We start from the raw sequence: 21,156 nt of genomic DNA, 5'->3' as shown, positions 1-21,156 counted from the left end.
AATTTTCTTTTTCTAGTTTCCTAAGGTTGAAGTGCAGATGATTGATTTTAGATCTTAATTCCTTGCTAATATATTCATTCACTGCTATAAATTCTCCTCTAAGCACTGCTTTTGCTGCATCACACAAACTTTGATAAGTTGTATTTTCTTTTTCATTTAGTTCAACATCTGTTTAATTTCTCTTTATATTTCTCCCTTACATATGTTAAGTGTATTGTTAAAACAAAACAGAAGAAAAACAGACTCATAGATACAGAGAACAGATGGATGGTTGCCAGAAAAGAGGGTACTGAGGGGTAAGAAATATGTGAAGTGGATTAAGAGGTACAAACTTCCAATTATAAAATAAACAAACCATGGGGATATAATATACAACATAAAAAATATGGTCAATAATATTGTAATAACTGTGTGGGGACAGATGGTTACTAGACTTAAATCATGGTGATCATTTCATAATGTATGCAATTATCAAATCACTATGTAGTACACCTGAAACTAACATCATATTGCATGTCAGCTATATTTTAATTAAAATAAATAAGATAAAATAAAAGAGTGTTGTTTAATTTTTAAATATTTGGGGATTTTTCCAGCTGTCTTTCCAGTTATTGATTTTCTTTTAAATCCATTGTGGTCTGAGCAGAGACATTGTGTGATTTATATTCTTTTAAATTTTTTAAAGTATGTTTTATGACTTAGAATGTGATCTGTGTTGGTGAATGTTCCATGTGAGCTTGAGAAGAATATATGATCTGCTGTTACTGGAGGAAGTAGTCTATAGATGCCAATTATATCCAGTTGATTGATGGTGCTGTTGAGCTTAGCTATGATTTTACTCCATTTTTACCTGCTGGATATGTTTATTTCTGACAGAAGGGTGTTAAAGTCTTGAACTATTACTGTGGATTTATCTATTTCTCCTTGCAGTTCTATCAGCTTTGCCTCACATGTTTTGATGCTCTGTTGTTGGGTATATACATGTTAAAAATTGTTTTATCTTCTTGGAGAATTGACTCCTTTATCATTATGGGATGCACCTTTTTATCCCTGATAATTTTCCTTGCTTTGAAGTCAACTCTGTCTGAAATTAACATAGGTACTCCTATTTTCTTTTGACTAATGTTAGAATGGTATATCTTTCTTTATTTTTAGTATATATGTGTCTTTATAGTTAAAGAGGGTTCTTAAGATAACAGGTAGTTGAATTTTGTTTTTTGATCCACTTTGATTATTTCTTTCAGTTGTATTTATATCATTGATGTTTAAAGAGATTATTAATATATTTTGATTAATATCTACCATGTTTGTTATTGTTTTCTATTCATTACCCTTGTTCTTTGTTCCTGTTTTTGTCTCCCATTCTTCTTCTGCCATTTGCGGTCTTAAATGAGCATTTACATGATTCAGTTTTCTCTCATTTCTTAGCATATCAATTTTTTAACTTTTTGAAAACTTTTTAGTGATTTTCCTCAAATTTGCAACATACCTTTGCAGTATACATTGAATATACAGGTAACCCAAATTCACTTTCAGATAACACTGTATCATTTCTTGGGTTGTGTAAGTACCTCATAATAACAAAATATTCCTAATTTCCACCCCCTGACTTCCTTTGTATCATTGTTGTCATTCAGTCACTTACATATAAATATGCATAAGCATATATATCCACATACCAAACTGAATACATTATTGTTCTTATTATTTTGAACAAATTGTTCTTTGTTAGATTAATTAAGAGTAAGAAAGATGAAAGTTTTATTTACTTTTATTTATTCCTTCTTTAATGTTCTTTTTTTTAATTTATATAGATCCAAGTTTCTGACCTATATCAATTTCCTTCTCTCTAAAGAACTTCTTTGAACATTTCTTGCAAGGCTGATATACTGGCAACAAATTCCCTTAGTGTACATCTGAGAAAGTCTTTATTTCTTCTTCACTTTTGAAGGATAATTCTTTGCAGGGTACAGAATTATAGGTTGGTGGGTTTTTTCGTCTCAACATTTTAAATATTTCCACTTTCTTCTCACTTGCATAGTTTCTGAGGAGCAGTGGGATGTAACTTTTTGCTCCTCTATAGGTAAGATACTTTTTTTCCTATGACTTCTTTCAAGAATTGTTCTTTACCTTTGATTTTCTGCAGTTTGAATGTGATATGCCTAGGTGTAGTTTATTTGGCATTTATCCTGCTTGGTGTTCTCTGAGCTTGCTGTATATTGTGATGTTATGAACCAAATGTTTGTGTCCCCCCCAAATTCAGATGTTGAAGTCCTAACCCATGTGTGATGGTATTAAGAGGTAGGGTCTTTGAGAAGTAATTAACTCATGAGGGTGCAACCTTCACGAGTGGGATTAGTGTTCTTATAAAAAGAGCCATGAGAACTTACTCTCTTTCTCTTTGCTGTCTGCCACGGGAAGATACAGCAAGAAGATGTCCATCTACAAACCAAGACACAGGTCCTCCCTGGAACTGAATGTGCTGGCACCTTGATCTTGTACTTCTCAGCCTCTGCCTTCATAGCTCTGAAAAATAAATATTTATTGTTTAAGTCATCCAGTCTATGATAGTGTGTTACAGCAGCCCAAGCTTACTAAGGAATGTAGTATGCTGTCTTATCTTAATATGGAGGAAGTTCTCAGTCATTATTGCTTCAAATATTGCTTTTGTTTCTTTCCCTCTTTTGATGCTCCCATTATGTGTATGTTACACCTTTTGTAGTTGTACCACAGTTCTCTGATATTCTGTTCCCTTTTTTCCCCGTCTTTTCTCTTTACTTTCAGTTTCTATTGACATATCCTCAGGCTCAGAGATTCTTCCTCAGTTGTGTTCAATCTACTAATAAGCCTATGAAAGATTTTCTTTATTTCTATTCTAGTGTTTTTGTACTCTAGCATGTCTTATTGATTCTTAGAATTTCCATCTCTGCTTACATTGCCCATCTGTTCTTGAATATTGTCTACCTTTTCCATTACAGCCCTCAGCATATTAATCATAGTTGTTTTAATTCATGATCTGATAATTCCAACATCCCTGCCATATCTGAGGCTGGTTCTGATTCTTGCTCTGTCTCTTCAAACTGTTTTTTTTATTTTTGCCTCTTTGAATGCCTCGTAATTTTTTGCTGAAAGCCAGACATTATGTCCTAGGTAAAAAGAACTCTGATAAACAGGCCATTAGTGAAGAAGTGGTAAGGTGTGAGGAGAGGGGAAGCATTCTATAGTCTTATGATTACGTCTCATTCCTTAAAAGTGAGCCTGTGCTCTGGGCTGTGAACTTTGCAAGTGCATCTCAGTTTCTCTGCACCCCCAGTCCTGTGCCCTAAACCTTACTTAGATAAGACAGGATTCCTGGAGCGGGCTGGAGTTGGGTAGTTCCTTTTTCTGTCATTTAGGTTCTGGTGAAAGAGTTTCTCTTCAGGGCTTTCTTAAGAACAGAATGTTCTGATGTGTTTCAAAATTGTTACTTTTCCTGCAGGAAGCCCAAGGGGATTTTTCTCTGATCTGTCCTGTGAGAACATGGTGGAATTCCAGGAGGTAAAACTCACAAAAGAGAGGAGCCCCTTTGGAATTAATTCACAAACTTACCTGCTCTGAGCCTCTGGCAATTTGTCAGTTCCAGTTCAGATTCTCCTACCCTGGCCCTGGCTCCCACAGAGGTTTTTGTTTGTGGGTTTCTTCTCCATCAAGTTGTGATTTCTGTATCTGTCCAATTTTAGGAGAAGCAGTTTACCACATGTCATTAATTCTCTGACAGATCTAAGAAAAGCTATTGATTTTCAATGTATTCAGCTGTTTTATTTGTTGTTAGGAAAGAGTGGTGGCTTCCAAGGTCCTTACGTGTCTGATTGAAATTAGGGAGTCTGCCTGAGTGGTTTTAAATGCCAATTTCTGACCTGTAACAGTGATGGCAAACACATTTTTTGTTTGTTTCTATGGCTGAATTGGTTGTGAAATGACTAATTGATGCTCAAGCAGCAATAATTGATACTTGGTAGGGTTGGGGAAGGCAAAGTTTCCCCTTATCCCTCTTGAGTTCTTTTGATTGGTCTAATAATTGAATTGATACAAGACAGGTTAACAGGAAAAAATTTAATTTGCATGCACAGAGGTCTCATAGCAATGGGACCCCTGAAGCAACCAAAGCAGGCTGTTTATATATCATTTTAAAACAAAGAAACAGTTATTTGTGAAGATTTAACAAAACAAAGGAGCTGTGTTTGGGGTAGCAGACTAAAGAAGGTAAAGTTCTGTTTATACAGTTTTCTTAGCCTTGAATTCCCTAACTTTGTTGTTAAGGATGCTTTCTGCCCTCCTGGTGTAGGGAGGGTACCTGCACATGGGGGATTTATTTTCCACTCTCATAGGGAAAGAGAGACTCAGAGCGATTAAAAAAATTTTTTTTTCACCAGCTTTTTCTCAAGTAACTTTAATTTAAAATAAGCGAAATTCCATTGAAGCATATTTTGGAGTGGCCTGTCCTGGGCCCCAAAAGTTCCTTCCCCTGAAACTTCCCTGGAAATTTCACATATTAAAAATTGAGCTGTTCCATTTCAATGAACAAGTCTCTTAATCTTGATGATACATCAGTTTAGGTAGACTCATTTCAGGAGGTGGTGATGCAGTTGGGCTCTCAAAGTTAGGCCTCTGGTGCAGACAGGTATTTAATAAGAGGCATTTCTATGGAGACAACAGAAAAGCAATAGTTAATAATTAGGGCAAATTATAGATCAGTTTTTGAGTTCTGAGGCTGGTCAGCTGAAATTTCTAGATTTCACAGCTGGAGCATCTTTTGTGGTTTGAACGTCTTTGATGTTGTCATCAGATGTTCAGGTAAACATTCTGAGTGGCCCATATAGCAAGAGGCATGAGGAAGATTGTCTAAACATGAGCTATGTGGTGTTTTTCCAAAGTTTATATTAAGACATCCAGCTTCAATATGTAGGACTTCAGGAAAAAGGGAAGTTTTAGTTCTCAATGATTCCAAGATAAATGAGTGGGAGAAAATTAGAAATGTTAGTTTGGAGGGTTGTAGTCAAATATTGGAGGAAACTAGAAAAATTCAGCATCCAGTCCAGTTTTCAGAAAATACAAAACCTCAAAGAAAATTAATAGCCCTAGAATCTAATATCCACAAGTGTGTATTATAGTTTCTACTGAAACAGATTTTTGTCTAAAATCACCCTCATTTTTACCAAAGGTAGCCAAATTAAGAGTAATTTGTTGGCAGAATAAGTCTAGATTCAATCAACTTGGCCTGGTTATTTACCTAAGTACAGCAATAATAGCTCTTGGCCGCACAGGCTCTTTTAAATCTACTTCGCTGGAACTTTTTATAATGAATCTCCAGACTGAACTTTTAATAGCCTCTTGAGGCTGAGGAGCCAAGTCAAACGTTTGTCATCAAAATTGGCCTGCGATACCTATAGATTTGAGGTCTATACCTGCTATACCTCTCTTCTTGAGGTCCCTAAAATATTCTGAGGTTGCTGGGCTTGCTAGGAAGTGACCTTCCTTACTCACTTGGTAAGGCACTGGGAACTGGGTAAGCAAGGTATCAGGCTGGTTTTCCAAGGGGCTTTATTGGTCCATAAAGTCAAAGCTGTCTGGTCATATCTATGTATGCTCTCTCTCAAATAAGTTACTCTAGTCAAAACTTTAGTAATACAATCAGTGCTTCCAGTTGTGTCCTCTTATAAGGAGAACAAATTCTTATTGAACATATGCAAATAACTATATTGCCAAGAAAAGAAGAATATTCACTGAGAGTTTCTGAATTCTGGAGGGATGAGGTAGGGAGGAAAAGATAAATGTTTCAATTCTCCTTATAAAGGTATAATTTACCAAATTGTTCTTAATCAGAATTAGCTTGAGAGAAAAGAGAGAAAGTTTTCCTGAAATTTGGAGACACGAAACATTAAAAAATCCATTGTTGGTTCTAATCTTGAAGTCATAAAAAATTATAACCATCTTCCTCATTTCATTTAGTCTTATGTAATTCTTATTTTGCTTGATCTTTTGTTAGAAATTTTATGAAGTTATCAGTTTCTCCATTCTGTAAATTCTTATCTAATTCAGTGGTATGACTTGAAAGTCACCAGAAACTTGTATTCTAGAGTACTTGTTAGCTTCCTTTCTATGAATTTCTCTGAAGATGAAACACATTTGCAGGAAGCTTTTGTAAAAGCATCTGAGTAAAACAATAACTGTTGGTAAATGATAAAAATGTTCATTATTAAAGACCTCATACAGTATGGTGGAATTGACAAGGAAATTTGGTTATCTTTGTGACACACAACATTTTAAGATAATAACTAGAATTATGACTGATAACATGACATTGGGATATGGCCAAACTTTAGGAATTCCATTTAATTTTTAGAGCATTTATATTAATAACTTTTACCCATACAATATAACCTAGGAAGGTTATATCATCATTTTAAAGGGTTTTAAAACACTTGGTCAAGTAGGATCATAGATCACTGTGAAATAATACTTAGTTATCCATGACAAAGATTTTGCAGGCAAATACAGAAAGTTAAATAATTATAAAAGGACTTAGCTCTTTTAATACTGAAAAGACTCAGGTTTTTGTTTTGTTTTCTTTCCCTTTTCTTTTTTTGCTAAGTAATCAGAGAGATGTTTAAGACTAAATATAGGATCTTTGTTTTTCTAGACAGACTACATTAAAGGTAGAGAAAATCTTTGTTTATAATTTCTCATTAAAATCAGACCAATGATTTAAAAAAAAGTTGTCCTTTTTAACAGAGAAAAAACCCAAATTTTAATTTTGTACCAGCTGACTTTTGATATTAAAATTTATTTACTTAATTAAATTCATTCCAATCTTAGTCCTAACCATGCAAAAAATTCCAAAGATTCCTTTTTTTACAAACCTATGTCCATTTTAGTTTGCCCCTGTTTTCTTTCCCATTTAGAAATAATCAGCTTTGTTTTAGAATAAAATCACTTTAATTTCCTTCAAAATGTATTTCCATACCTCAAGCCTTTCACCCCAAAACACATATCTAATTTTTCCATGTATACAGAGATGTTTTCCCTGTTATTTTAGTAGCTTTAATTGCATATATTAATTAGAATTTTTAGCCCTTAGAAACCTTGATTTCTAGTGAAAACTAAGAAGTAATCCATTATGAACTGTCTGTTACATTAACATTCTTTAGATTAGCAAATTTCATAATTTTTAGAAACATACATTTTCTCAAAGGAAAATTTTTCAGTGTAGCATGGTCATCTTTAGTCTTCTGTAATAAGAAGTCAATATCATTTTTTTCCTACAAGCTGTTTTCCAGATAACTTTAATTCAAAATAATCACTTTGCCATTGAGGCATATTTTGGGGTAGCCTGCCCTGGGCCCCCACAGTAAACAGTTGTGAGGCAAGATCAACAGTGTTAAGAGGCTGGCCTCACTTATGTGGGCCTGATCACTTGATCTTTTCAGTGTACTTGTGCTGTTGGGCTCCTAGTTGGTGATTCATGATAACTGAAGTCAAGAAACTGAGGTATGAATCAGAATGATAATTAATTGATTTTGTTACAGGACATTCCTTTTCATGACTGAGTTACTCAGGTCACCTAAACAGGCACTTCCAGGTATCAAGAGTATATATTTGAGAGCATTTTCATCCAAGTAATGGAAAATGCTTGTGTGAGCTGTTTCAACCCAGAACAGAGAAAAAACTCTTTAGGCACGGGAAGTTTCATGTTGCCCGGATCCAGTGTTAAAAGTGTAGTTAATATCCTCAAACTCTCATAATTGTGACTGGTAATAATAAAGACACCATTTATGGGGTGATTCTTCTGTGCCAGGAACTGTGCTAAGCCCTTAATCCTCACAGAATCTTCAGAGACAAAGATGACTACGCTTTGGTAGATTAGGAAGGTTAAATGATTTAGTCAAGATCATCACACAGTTAGTAAAACCTGGATGCAGGATTCAAGTGCAGTCTTCTCTGAGCCCACCATCCACCAAATGGACTCTCAACAATTCTTGGACTGTTTTTTAGTTTTTATCTGGACCAAATCCTTTGTGTTAACATGTTCGTTTTTCTGATAGGTTACCATAAACTAGTTACAGATGATTTAGCTTTAGCTTTGGCCAGTTAATAAAGGTAATTGTGAAAATTTACCCATGAAATTTTATAACCTATTGTAAAAATTAATAAAGTGAAACCTCACTAAATGTAGTTGGGAGGCCAGAGGGGGGAGCCCTGGTGCAGTACAACCCCACATCTACTATAGGAAGAATTGTCAGTTACAGAGCCCAAAAGAAGAATCATCAACAGAAAAGAATCATCAGTTACAGGCTCCAGCAGGAAAAGGTATACATTGCATGGCCTATAAGAAATCCACTACCCTAGCAACTCAGCCAACGAGAAACCATCATCACCCTGAACTCTGACTTTTTTCCAAAGGACTCATTCAAAAGAACCTCTCCTGACTACTCCTGTTTTCTGTATAAAATAATGTTCTTCTCCTTTGCTCGTTGGACTTGCCTATGGTTTTTGCTATGGCTTGCTTGTCCTGAATTGTAATTCTCTGCTATTCCCAGATAAACCCATTTTTGCCAATGAAATAACTGACTTTTATTTCTAAGGTCAACACTAGAGTGTTTTAAACATATAAAATAAATATAGAGAATATTGTAATAAATAATTATGTACCCACTGTGAGGATTTTTAGACATTAGCATCAGTCTGTTCTCTACAAAGAAATTCATTTCAAATATAAATCAAGTCAAGTCATTTTTCTTCTCAAAACCTCCAGTGGCTTTCTACGTCTAAATAAAAGCTCAAAGTACCAATCAATGAGCCACCAGGCCTTACCCCATCTGCCTCCCCATTAGCGCTCACCCCATCTCCTTCCATTCTCCCTCCCATTGCTGATACCTTAGCCCATTTACCTTGCTGTGCCTTGAAGATTCCCAGCACTTCCAATCTCAGAGCTTTGGGTCTACGGCTCCCTCTGTACCATTACTCTGATCTCAGTATACTCATTAGAATTATGTTCAGTGGTAAGATAGTGATATAAAACAATGTAGATGTTTATCTCTCATGTTCAAGAAATCCAGAGGTAGGCATTCCAGAGGTAGTATAACAATTCCATGGTTTCAAGAACTCTCATTCTTTCTGTGTTGTTGCTTTGTCATACGTGGCTTCTATTCCCGGTCATCTCGCCGTCCAAGATAGCCACAGGAATGCCAGTCACACTTGGATTTCCAACCAACAGGGAAAAAGGACGTGGGACAGAGCACTCTTTGTTTCTATGAAATGTGGGGTAAAGGAGGAAATGGACCAACTGATTTTTAAAAATGTTTTACAAAGTTAAACCTTTGCTGTCTAAATAAAATCTCATCTACCTTTGTGGGAGCCTTGAGAGCAATAATAAACTGAATAAATTCTTTTAAACTGAAAAACTGTAAAAATATAGTTAAGCTTGATCTTTTTGTACCACCTGTGGCCCAGGAGAGTTGTTTATTTTCCTGTTTTAAAACAGAAATGTTTTTTAAAATTAAAAGTAAATAACAAATCCAATGTGTTAAAAAAATTTATGATTTATATGTTAAAATTTATACATTTACTTGTTAGGAAGTGAATCAATAAAACTACTATTTTTGAAGAACAGAAAAGTGTTGTGGAAAAGGTTTATTACAGTTGCAAAAACCCTCTGAAATGAATTTATTTCTGCATTTGGTTGTATTGTATTGAGAAAAATCTGATTAACAGACTAGTAATTGGAGATGATTTCAGGTTTTTGTATTGCTTTGTTCATCTTACAATTTTATGATTTTCTCTTATTAAACAGATGACAGGAGAAGATTTACTCTGAGATACGTATACAAATGACACGAGTCAACACATAGGCTTCCAGTTTGGTAGATAGTACATGAGAGGGCACAGTAGTAAGTATGTTTTTATACAATTTCTTTAATGTTTTAAATAAATATATATATATATATTTAAAATGAACTATTGTAATTTTTAAAAACTGCTTTATTGACATTTAGATACCACACATTTTAAGTGTACAATTCAGTGAATTTTAGAAAATGTATAGAGCGGTGTAAGCATTACTGATCCAATTTTAGAACCTTTCTATCACCTCAAAAAGCTCACAGCAGACCTATGCTTAGTGGGTGGATTGGAACACCTGCACCTCCTCCCTCTTATTTCCTGGCCTTCCAGCTGAGAAGAGTAGATGGTCAGGAGGCTGGTGTGTTAATGTCTGTGTAAAAATACCTGAGATCTCTGTTCCTGTAGAGTCTCTGAATATAGCTGTAGAACTTGTAATGAATGATAAAAATTAAGTGATTTTGTCCTTGAGGAGCCTGTGAGCTGACTCATTTTATGTACGGTATCATCGTACATAGTTGGTATTGAAGTGTGTTATGTTTTGAATTGGAATGTTTGTAGGGTGTCAGAGGACAATTCTTCTGCTGTCCAGAGTTTTCACTGTATAATGATATCTTCTTGATTGGCAAGTTGCAGATGACTTTTTCTGTGGCCTTGGATGCCTACCAGAAGGGAGACATAAAATTCCCAACAAAATTGAGGGCACACTTGCTGGATACAATATTTGAAATTATGTAAGTGGGTTCACTACGCAGTATATAGTCAAAGAGCTGCTGTCTTTCACACACTCTCTTTGTTTCTGAGAGAACATTTGCAGCTCCCACAAAACTGCTGTGAACACTACACAGGACTTTTCCCCACCTGCTTTTGACAGATTGACTCCATGGGATTTAAAATGCCCATTTTTTTTCTGGATCTGATAAGGTGACGATGTTCTTTTGAAAAAATACTTATCTGGTGGACTAAGCAGGTATGGAACAGGCCCTAGGGGAGAGGAGCAGACCTCACTGATAAAGTGATGACAAGGGACAGTCAATTACAGTGAAATGTACTGTTCCTACATAAGTTGGAGGGAAGTGATACAAAGGATGGGTTTGGGCAAAAGTCCAATGAGACTAGAGAGGCTTCTTCCTTGACTAGCAAATGAGGTCGCCCTGCTAGTTGTGTAGGAGAGCTAGGAGCGATCACACAGTTCCCCGTGGCTGCCCCTTTTGCTGAAACAGGAGAAGGACCAAGAGAACCAAAGTCCCCTTGCTGAGATCTGTGCAGTTTGGACTGCTGTTTACCTAATACATTCAGCATCACCTCCTACCTAGCCTTTCTCCTTTCAAGGAGAAGCCAGCCTAGGACAAGGGTTAAGGCTCCTTCTTTTCTAACTGGAACTGGAGGATTTATGCACTTGTCAAAGTGTGTTGGGAACTTGATTGCACTTAAAGTTGTCAAACCTGTCACACCTGTCAAACCTTAGGGACAATGGAGCACAAGTCAACATGGTTCCTGGAACCTCCTCCCCGCTGGCTTAGTCAAAAATTTATGTTGGATGTGTAAACAAATCTCTAATTGGACTATGGACTGATTCAAGTATACAGCTGGGCTCTTTTGAGCCAATTACACAAAATACTGTAACTAATAACTGCTGAATCACTATAGGAAGAGTTGTGTTAAGAAAAAATTCTTCTTGCCTATTTGCATTCATTCCTCTTTCCTACCTCAAGCACTAAACTACTTTCTGACTCTGTAGCTTTGCTTTCTCTGGGCACATCATTAAGTTGAATCTTACAATCTTTCTGTCCTGCTTCTTTTGCTTAGCATATTTTTGAAGTTTGCCCATCTTATAGCATGAATTATTAGTATTTATTGCTGAACAGTATTGTTGAACTGTATGGATATACCCAGTTTTGTTTATCTACTCACTCAGTTGATGCAAATTCATGCTGTTGCTAAGTTTTCATTATTATGGATAATACTACATTTTCTTACAGGCCTTTGTGTGGATATCTGTTATTATTTCTCTTAGATTCCTGGGACTGAATTTCTTGAGTCATATGGTAAATTTATGTTTAACTTTTATTTATTTATTCATTCATTCATTCTTTATTTATATTAAGGTATGGTTGATTTATGTTTAACTTTTAAAGAAACTGCCACACTAGTTTTCCAAAGTAACTGTACCAGTTTACATTCCCACCAGCAATGTGTGAGGACTCCAGTTTCTTCAAATTTTCGTACCAACACTTGTTACTGTGTCTTTTTGATTATAGCCATTCTAGTGGTGTAAACTGGTATCTCATTGTGATATAAGTAAGCAGGTATAAAATTAAGGACTAAGTACTCTAACGTATTTTGTAAGTAGTTATATTGTTTAATATAAAAATAATACCATGAAGCCAAAAGCTAAGTTTATCACCACTAGGCCTGCCTTACAACAAATGTTAAAAGGAGCACTTCTACCTGAAAAGGCAAAGGTACATGAAACTTTGGGTAAGGTGATAAATAGACAAAATCAGAAAATTGTAACTGTATCAGAGTAGGTTGTTAACACTATAGTGTAAAGGTTAAGGGGGGAAAAAGCATTAAAAATAACTATAGCTACTTAATTTGGTGATGAACTCACAACATAAAAAAGGATAATTTGTGACAACAAAAACATAAAAGGGGAAGAAGAAAAAGATGGAATCTGTATAGGCAAATGAAGGTAAGATGCTATCAGCTGAAAAGGATCCTTTTATCTGTGAGACATTTTATACAAAACTCATGGTAACCGCTAAACAAAAATCTGGAGCAGAGACACAAAGCATTAAAAAAAATAGGAAACTGAGAAAAATATCGCTGAAGGCCACCAAAGTAAAATGGCAGACAAAAAAAGGAAAAAGAAACAATGGAGATATAGAGCAAGCAGAAAACAAAAGATAAAATGGCAGTAATAAGTGCTCATATATCAATAATCACCCTAAATATAAATGGAATGAATTCGCCAATCAAAAGACTTAGAGTGGCTAGATGGATGACAGAATGAGACCCAAATGTATGCTGCCTCTATGAGACTCATCTCAGCTCTAAAGACATAGGCTCTGAGTGAATTGTTGGAAGATGACCCTCCCAGCAAATGGCGGCCAAAAGAGAGCAGATGTAGTCATTCTCACATCAGTCCAAATAGACTTCAAGCCAAAAATAGTAACAGGAGACAAAGATGGATATTATATAATGATCAATCATAGGGAGAGGAATGGAGGGAGGGGCAAAGAGGTGAAAGTGACTAAGAGGTACAAACTGCTGGATATAAAATAAAGTACAAGGATGTAATGTACAGCACAGGGAATATCATCAGTATTTTATAATAACTTTGTATGGAGCATAATCTCTAAAAATATCAAATTACCATGTCAAACATCTGAAACTAATATAATATTGTAAGTTGACTATACTTCAAGAAAAATGTTTTTAAAAATATATAGGAACTATCTATGTACTATTACTTCCTTCATGTCTAAAAGGACCAAATAAAATAAATCATTTTATAATTAAAAAAAACCCCAAAATATTGCAGTACTAGCATAAGAATCAACATATAGACCAATGGAAATAGACTACAGATCCCAGGAATAAACACTTGTATATATGGTCAATTGATTTTCAGAAAAAGTACCAAGATCATTCAATGGGAAAAGGACAGTTTTTTCAAGAAATGATATTAGGTCCCTGCTTTCAAACTATACTATAAAGCTATAATAATCAAATCAGTATGGTACTGGCTAGAAAACAAACACATGGATCAGTGGAAAAGAATAGAAAGCCCAGAAATAAACCCAGAAATAAATATAGTCACTTTTAATCTATGTTAAAGGGGTCAAGAATATACAGTGAAGAAAAGACAGTCTCTTCAATAACTGGTGTTGGGAAAACTGGACAGCTACATGCAAAAGAATTAATCTGGACTCCTTACTCATCCCACATACAAAAATAAACTCAAAATAGATTAAAGAGTTTAAATTTAAGACCTGAAACTATAAAACTCCTAGAAGAAAATAGACGATATACCCTTTGACATCAGTCTTAACGATATTTTTTTGGATCTGTCTCCTCAGGCTTGGGAGACAAAAGTAAAAATAAACAAATGAGACCACATCAAACTAAAAAGCTTTTGCATAACAAAATCTCAACAAAATGAAAACCCTGATTAAAAAATGGGCAGAGAACCGAATAGACTTTAAAAAAAAAAAAGACGTACAAATGGCCAACAGATGAGGAATGTAAATCAAAATCACAATGAGATACTATCTGTCAGAATGGCTATCATCAAAAAGACAAGTAATAAGTATTGACGAGGCTGTGGAAGAAAGGGAACCCTTGTGCACTGTTAGTGTCAATATAAATTAATGTGGGCGCTATGGAAAACAATATGGAAGTTCTTCAAAACTTAAAAATAGAATTACCAGAGGATTCAGTAATTCCACTTATAGGTATTTACCTGAAGAAAATAAAAACACTAATCTGAAAAGATGTATGCACACCAATGTTCACAGCAGCATTATTTACAGTAGCGAAGATATGGAAGCAACCTAAGTGTTCATCGATAGATGATTGGATAAAGAAGATGTGGAATATATATACAGGAAACTATTACTCAGCCACAAAAAAAGAAATCTTGTCATTTGCAACAACATCAATGAATTGAGAGGGTATTATGCTAAATGAAATAAATCAGACAGAGATAGACAAATACTGTATAATCTCACTTACATGTGGAATCTAAAAAAATAAATAAACAAAACAATGAAAAAGTACTCACAGAGAACAAAGGAGTGGTTGGCAGAGGCGGGGGTAGAAATAGGTGAAGGGGATTAAGAGGTTACAAACCTCCAGTTATAAAATAAATAAGCCACAGGGATGTAGTATACACATAAGAAATATGGTCAGTAATATTGTAGTTACTTTGTATGGGGACAGATGGTTACTAGGCTGATCGTGGTGATCATTTCATAATGTATGCAAATGTCAAGTCACTATGTAGTATACCTGAAACTAATATAATATTGTATATCAACTATATTTAAATTTAAAGAAATGAAATTTTTTAAAACATAAAAAACATGTTGGTGTTGGGAAAACTGTATACTTACATGTAAAAGAATGATTTTGGAAACCTTTCTTTACACCATAGACAGAAAACTAACTCAAAATGGATAAAAGGCCTAAACCTGAGAGGTAAAATTATGAAAGTCTTAGAAAGAAATGTAGGGAGAAGGCAGTATGACAATGGATTTGCAATGATTTCTTTGATACGGCACTGTTGCTTCTTTTACGGTGTGCTTCCCCTCCTTCGCTATGACCACTACGTGTCAACAGCAACCCTCAGACATTTTCAAACATCCTCTTTGGGGAGGCATGTATTGCCCTTACTTGAAACCACTACGAGATTGAAAAAAAGTTTTTGTGTGATGTTTACAGCATATTTTCAGAGATGGGAGACAAAAGCATCATCTAGCAGGGTATCTTTTCTGACCACTATCCTTAGCATAGAAAGTTAAATTGGCTAATTAACGCTTTGGGAATGTCACTTATTTAAAATTTCTCTCTTTTTTTTCCCATAAGAATAATACTTCTCATTTCAAATGATTGAGACTGTGCAGAAATTCTTAAAAAGTGGATAATAATAATAATTCACATTTGTGCTTCATGTTTGGCAAAAATAAACCTCTCTGATTTAATTTGAGGCCATAATAAATATGTGGAGGTTGCCCACATGGGTGTTAGTTTCCATTTAAAAGGTGTCAATTGGTTTCCTGCTATGAAAGATGAGAATGACTCACATTTCTTTCTACCTCAACACCCGCCTTAGTTTTTATTATTTGTAATTTTTTATGTTTATAATATTTACATTATGTTTATAAACATAATTTCCACAGTATTATTTTCTATATAAATGTATTAATGCATATTGCCAATCTTTTTACTTACTTCTTCCTACAGTTCTTTATTTTTCTCTCTGTTAATTAGCTGGAGTTTATTGTTAAGTGGTTTTTTTTTTTTTCCTACCTAGTGTTCATAGAGGTTATCTGTTCTGACTTCTTTCATGGTCAAGGATATTTGCCATCACTTGGCACAGACGATGAGGCCCATAGAGAAGTACTGTGACTCCAAGGAAACTAGGTATAGGATAAGTATATTTCATTATTAGGGAAGGTGTGACATTTAAAATTAAGTTTAGTTTAAACTTTGTAGAGTACTCTTTGATTTAACTATTATATTTATAAGTGTCCCATAAAAAAGAGGTAAACAGCTTAAATTGATAGTTTGTGAAAGATGACATATGAGATAAATATGAAAATTATCAAGATAGAATCTATATCTTTGGACACAGAAAATATTTATGAAATACATATAAAATATTTGTGAGTAAAATTATTTGCTCTCTGAAATTTGTTTCAAAATGATCTGTGGGCAAGGGGGATAAAAGGGGAGTATCAGTGAAACAAAGATTGGCCACTCACTGATCAGCACAGAGGTGTTCTTTATACTGTTCTTTCTGCTTATGTTTGGAAATTTCCATAATAACAAGAGAAAGTGAAGAAAATGACAGGCGTATTTGAGCACTTCTGTTTTCATCAGTATTGCAGCATTAGAGACCCTGAAACTACCCAGCTACTTAATATCTAAATATGCTTGATAAAATATTAAAACCACTCTTAAATGATTGATGAGTCCACTAAGATCCAAATGGAGTAGAGGCTAGGCAGGAAAACTTAAGTTTTAAAGCCGGAAACCCTGAGGCCTACAGTCATCTTTATTGAGACTCTGAACTGCATTGCACAAAGGGGACAGGGACAAAGCCTGAAGTCACATAAAATGGAAGCGTAATGCCTGGACCCAGGAGAGAAGCACCCTCAGGAAGGGTGAACTTGAAAGGAAACCCACCCTGCCAAGGTGGACCATAAGAACACATTTCTGTCTTGGGCTGGGCTATGAATGGACATTTAAAAAAAGGAGTTAAGAAAAAGCCTCCCCTGAGAACTTGTAGCCACTGGCCAGATCTCATGTAGTTTGGGACCCAGTCCACATTCTTTGCATGATCCCAAAACACAAGCCTATAATTTAAAGGGTATCAGGATAGGTAATATTCCCAGGTATCTAGGAGAAGCAAAAGCAGACTTTCCCAGGGGAGCATACCCTCAGCCAGGCCTCAAAGAATTCGCAGAGACAACCAACAAGAAACTTACAGTAAAAAATTATAAAACAGAAATCAAGCAAGTCAGAGATAACAGAATCAGAACCACAGAGAGCTTAGGTTTTATAACTAATTATCAAAATTTAAAAAATAATTCTACTTGAAATATTTTCAGATGTAAAAATGGGCATTGAAAACAGGAGTGAGAATAAGAGACTCTCTTATTATGATGAGGCCAATTTGAAGAACAAAATACTACTTTTACAAATAAAAAAAAAACTTACTGAAATTAAGAATTCAAATGGATAGAAGGTTAAATGAAAGATTAATATAATTGTGTAGAGAATGAGTGACCCAGAAGATGTATGTATCTGAGGAAACTATCCAACGTCTAGCCATAGGGAGGTGGGATGTGGGAATTTGTAAGGAGGATTAAGAGACATGGTGGAGTAGGAAGAAGGCCTGTCAAACTGTATGTGTGTCTTCCTGTTTCCTACAAATGGAGCAGCCTGTTGACTGCATCCCTCACCAAAACTTAGCAGCACTTTTATTTTTTTAATTAAAAAAATTTTACAATTAACATGGTTTATTTTATTATCAGTCTTACAAATGGCTGAAGTTGGGCATGCCCAGGATTGTAGCTTGAATGTCACACTTTTGTTAGAAACAATCTAATTTGGGAAGCTGTGCTATTGAGCAAAGAGCAGTGGAAATGCAGGGTTATCCAGCAATGTTAGAGACTGTTCCAGAAGCAGCAGGTGAGACCAGGTACTTCACAGCCAGAGGTCCACTCCAGGGGCCCTCGTCCACTGCCCACCTTCAAGGAAGCCCAGAAGCCTCTAGGGGCACCAGGGAGGCACAATGGGCTGGAGGAGCTTCACGGCCCATGTGCTATGTCTCTGCCTCAGCATGGCCATCCACACCATATAGCCACACATCCCTACGCAGAGTGGGGCAGCACTGTCTCCCATTACCTCCACCCTTTTATAAGAGGGCAGCCCCATCCCTGCCCTGGATTTCGGAGAGCCTGGCTCCAGTCCCCAGCTTCATGTAGTTTGAGCTCCCTTTGAGACAGGAAGGAAAGGGGCAGGACATAATTAAAGGGATGACACAGCAATTAACACCAAAGTGGCGGAAAATTCAACTCCCAGTAGGCCTTGAGGCCCAGGTTGGCAAGAGATTGGACTTCCAGTAGTAGAGTGTGAGGGAAGGGACATATAGGCACTTAGAACACTGCCTGGCAAGTAGCAAGTACTCAAGAAATATTCGCCGTTATTATTAGCTTTGGATAAAAATTATGTTTTCCAAATATACAGTAATTAATTTTTATCTTTATTCAACATTGTGACATAGGTATTATCACCCTTAATTTGTGGTAGGAAATTGAGGCACCGAAGGGTCAAATAACAAAAACTATAGAGGTGAGAGAAATGTTGGGTACATCTAGATTGGCTTACAGCTTTGTTACACATAGAATAATTAATGTGTGTTTCTTGGTCTGATATGAGCAATGACATAGGGAAGACTAAAATGTAACTGATGGTGTGGCTATAAGTTTTTGGCTTTGTTGACATCATCTATTATAATATAGAGCGTGACAGCCAGATGGGAAAAAATTCCAAGGCATTATATAAAGAATCATGTGTCATTTAATGCTCATTACACTTTAGCTTCAGCTGCCCCCACAAATGAACTCTTATCTCTACAGGCAATAAAATGTTAATAGTAGTCAGTGAACACACCCGTATATCTGCCACCCAGACCTACATATATTTGTTTGTTTATTGTCAGTATCCCAGAAGTCTCCCTTATGCTCCACCCTCGTCTTTGTCCCTTCCAAAGGTCACTGCTCTTCTGACTTCTATCACTATACATCAGTTTTGTCTGTTTTTTTTTTTTTGTCTTGTTTGTTTTTATTGAGATATAGTTGACATAGAACAAACACACATACATACACCCACATATATTTATGCATATATTTGATCTGGGTGACAGATATACGAGTGTGTTTATTTTGTAAATATACATCAGGCAGTTTACTTAGATTTTTTGTACTTCTTCTGTATATGTATTATACCTCAATTGAAAAGTTTACTTAAACAAAAGACTTTATGGATGTGTGAAATTTAGTTTGGTAGACTCAACATTTAACTTTGCAGTCTGTTTTGCAGGGACAAATGTTACATCCTCTGCCCCACTTAATGAGTCTGCAGAATAATTATCAGTACCTAATTATATACATTCTTCCCCTGCTATGTCGTGTTTTAGAGCTTGACCACCTCTGTGAACTTTATAACCAAACGAATTCTTTCTTATGTGGTGTCTTGCCTGCTATAGAAAGAAAATTATATGAATCAAGGTGGTCTGGGTCCACATCTGGCCTCAACACTTCCACCACCCCTGTCATAGACACACGCGCACACATACACACATTATATGTCTCTCTCTGTATTAATGCCAGCTTCTCTTCTTTTCTCCGTATCTATAAAAGACTCTGACAACTGGTTTTCCGTATCTCTCTTCTCTCCAAGGTGGTCACTTCCTTGGCAGAGTCTGTGTTTATTTAGATGATCAACCCATCACCCTATCCTTCTGTGTTCTTTGATCTTCTCAACTAAACATTCAGATTAAGCAGAATTCTAAACATCCCCTTGTTCCCCAGAGCCCAAGATTTCAGTTCATCCACTGATTATTTAACCAAACACTAATCTAGGTACTGCTTTGAGGAACTTTACAGTTGTAATTAAAGTCCCAAATGAGTTCACTCCAAAATAGTGAGATTATTGAGATGAACCTGATGTAATCACACTTTGAACGGAGGAAGGGGAAGTCGGAGAGATTTGAAGTTTGAGAAGGACCTGCTTTGAAGGAATCCCAGAGAAGGAATGTGGGCAGCCTTCAGGAGCTGGTTGGCCATCAGCCTCAGCCCTAAACTGCAAAGACCTCAGTCCTAGAACTGCAAGGAACTGGATTCTGCTAACAACGTGTCCTTGGAAGCAGATTCCTCAGATAAGAGCCTTCAGATAATAGTCCACCTGGCTGATACTTTGATTTGGTGCCGTGATACCCAGAGCACAGCCTAGCCCGCCTAGATTCGTGACCTCCAGAATTGTGAAATAAGAAATGAGTTTGACACAGCATTGTAAACTGACTATACTTAAATAGAAAAAAAAAAAGAAATCAATATTGTTTTAAGATGCTAAATTGATGGTAAGTTTTCACTCAGCAAGAGAAGACAAATATACCTTCTTTCCATTTCCATGATCCTACTGTCACATTCAAACCATGGGACCTTGTCAAAACCTGGAATACCAATATTAAATGCCAGTTTCTTGTTCAGTAACTTCACCCTCCTGTTTCAGCTTTTCAGCCTCCAAGTGACTGATCCCTTTTAAGCCCCCCTTCTACTTGTCTCTTCCTGGCTTCGCTTTCCTGTGATGAATCATTTCACCTACTTATCTCTTGCTCCATTTTTCTATTGCTTTACCTACCCAGCAAAACCACATCCTAGAATTTATTCATCCTTCTAACCTTCTCTATCGTCCCTTCTTTGTGTTTGGGAAAACCATGCCCATTTGTGGCTTTGATGCCATCACATTCATAGAATCCAATCTTAGGGGTCCTTGGTTTTGCCATGCAATGTCTTTCTCTCTAGGTCCCTTATTAGAGTTAGAGGAAAAACTTTTCCTCTACCAATTTAGGTGCAGGAAAAACAGATGTGGGGCATAATGAGGGCTGTGTCCCAGGTCTCGGTGAAGCCCCTGGGATGTGCCCTGCCAGATATGGGTCCTTGGCTTTGCACAGGAAAGGATTCAAGAGCGAGCCACAGTTGAGTAAAGGTAGATTTATTTAGAGAGATACATACCACATAGAGTGTAAGGCAAGAGAAAGGCCATGAGGTGTGGGGGTTGGGTGCTCAGGTTAAAGTAAAAGTAGGTACACACTCCATAGACAGAGTGCGGGCCATCTCCAAAGAGATGAGGCGGCCACGAGGCGTGGTGTTGCCAGTTTTTATGGGCTCAGTAGCTTCACACGCCTACAAATGGGAGGACTATTCCAACTACCCTTGGGAAAGGGGCGGAGATTCCCAGGAACTGGGCCACGGCCCACTCTTT

General features: G+C 36.2%; 1 protein-coding gene across 6 annotated transcripts in view; it reads left to right on the top strand.

Annotated features, from left to right (window-relative positions):
• Positions 1–21,156, top strand: part of ABCG2 (ATP binding cassette subfamily G member 2 (JR blood group)) — a 122,344-nt gene that overhangs the window by 36,678 nt on the left and 64,510 nt on the right. For 4 of the 6 annotated variants that reach the window (XM_072943167.1, XM_072943163.1, XM_072943181.1 and 1 more), the window contains exons 3-4: positions 9,830–9,926; positions 15,917–16,026. In XM_072943167.1, coding sequence (XP_072799268.1) covers positions 15,950–16,026 — 77 coding nt within the window. In that variant the 5' untranslated portion in view covers positions 9,830–9,926; positions 15,917–15,949. The remainder of the gene's footprint in view (positions 1–9,829; positions 9,927–15,916; positions 16,027–21,156) is intronic. The other 2 variants (XM_072943176.1, XM_072943195.1) reach the window with 1 other exon arrangement.

The sequence above is a fragment of the Vicugna pacos genome, chromosome 2 (assembly GCF_048564905.1).
Source record: "Vicugna pacos chromosome 2, VicPac4, whole genome shotgun sequence".
Classification (NCBI taxonomy): domain Eukaryota; kingdom Metazoa; phylum Chordata; class Mammalia; order Artiodactyla; family Camelidae; genus Vicugna; species Vicugna pacos.
The sequence above is the reverse complement of the archived record's forward strand: the minus strand, read 5'-3'. Positions and strand labels throughout refer to the sequence as shown.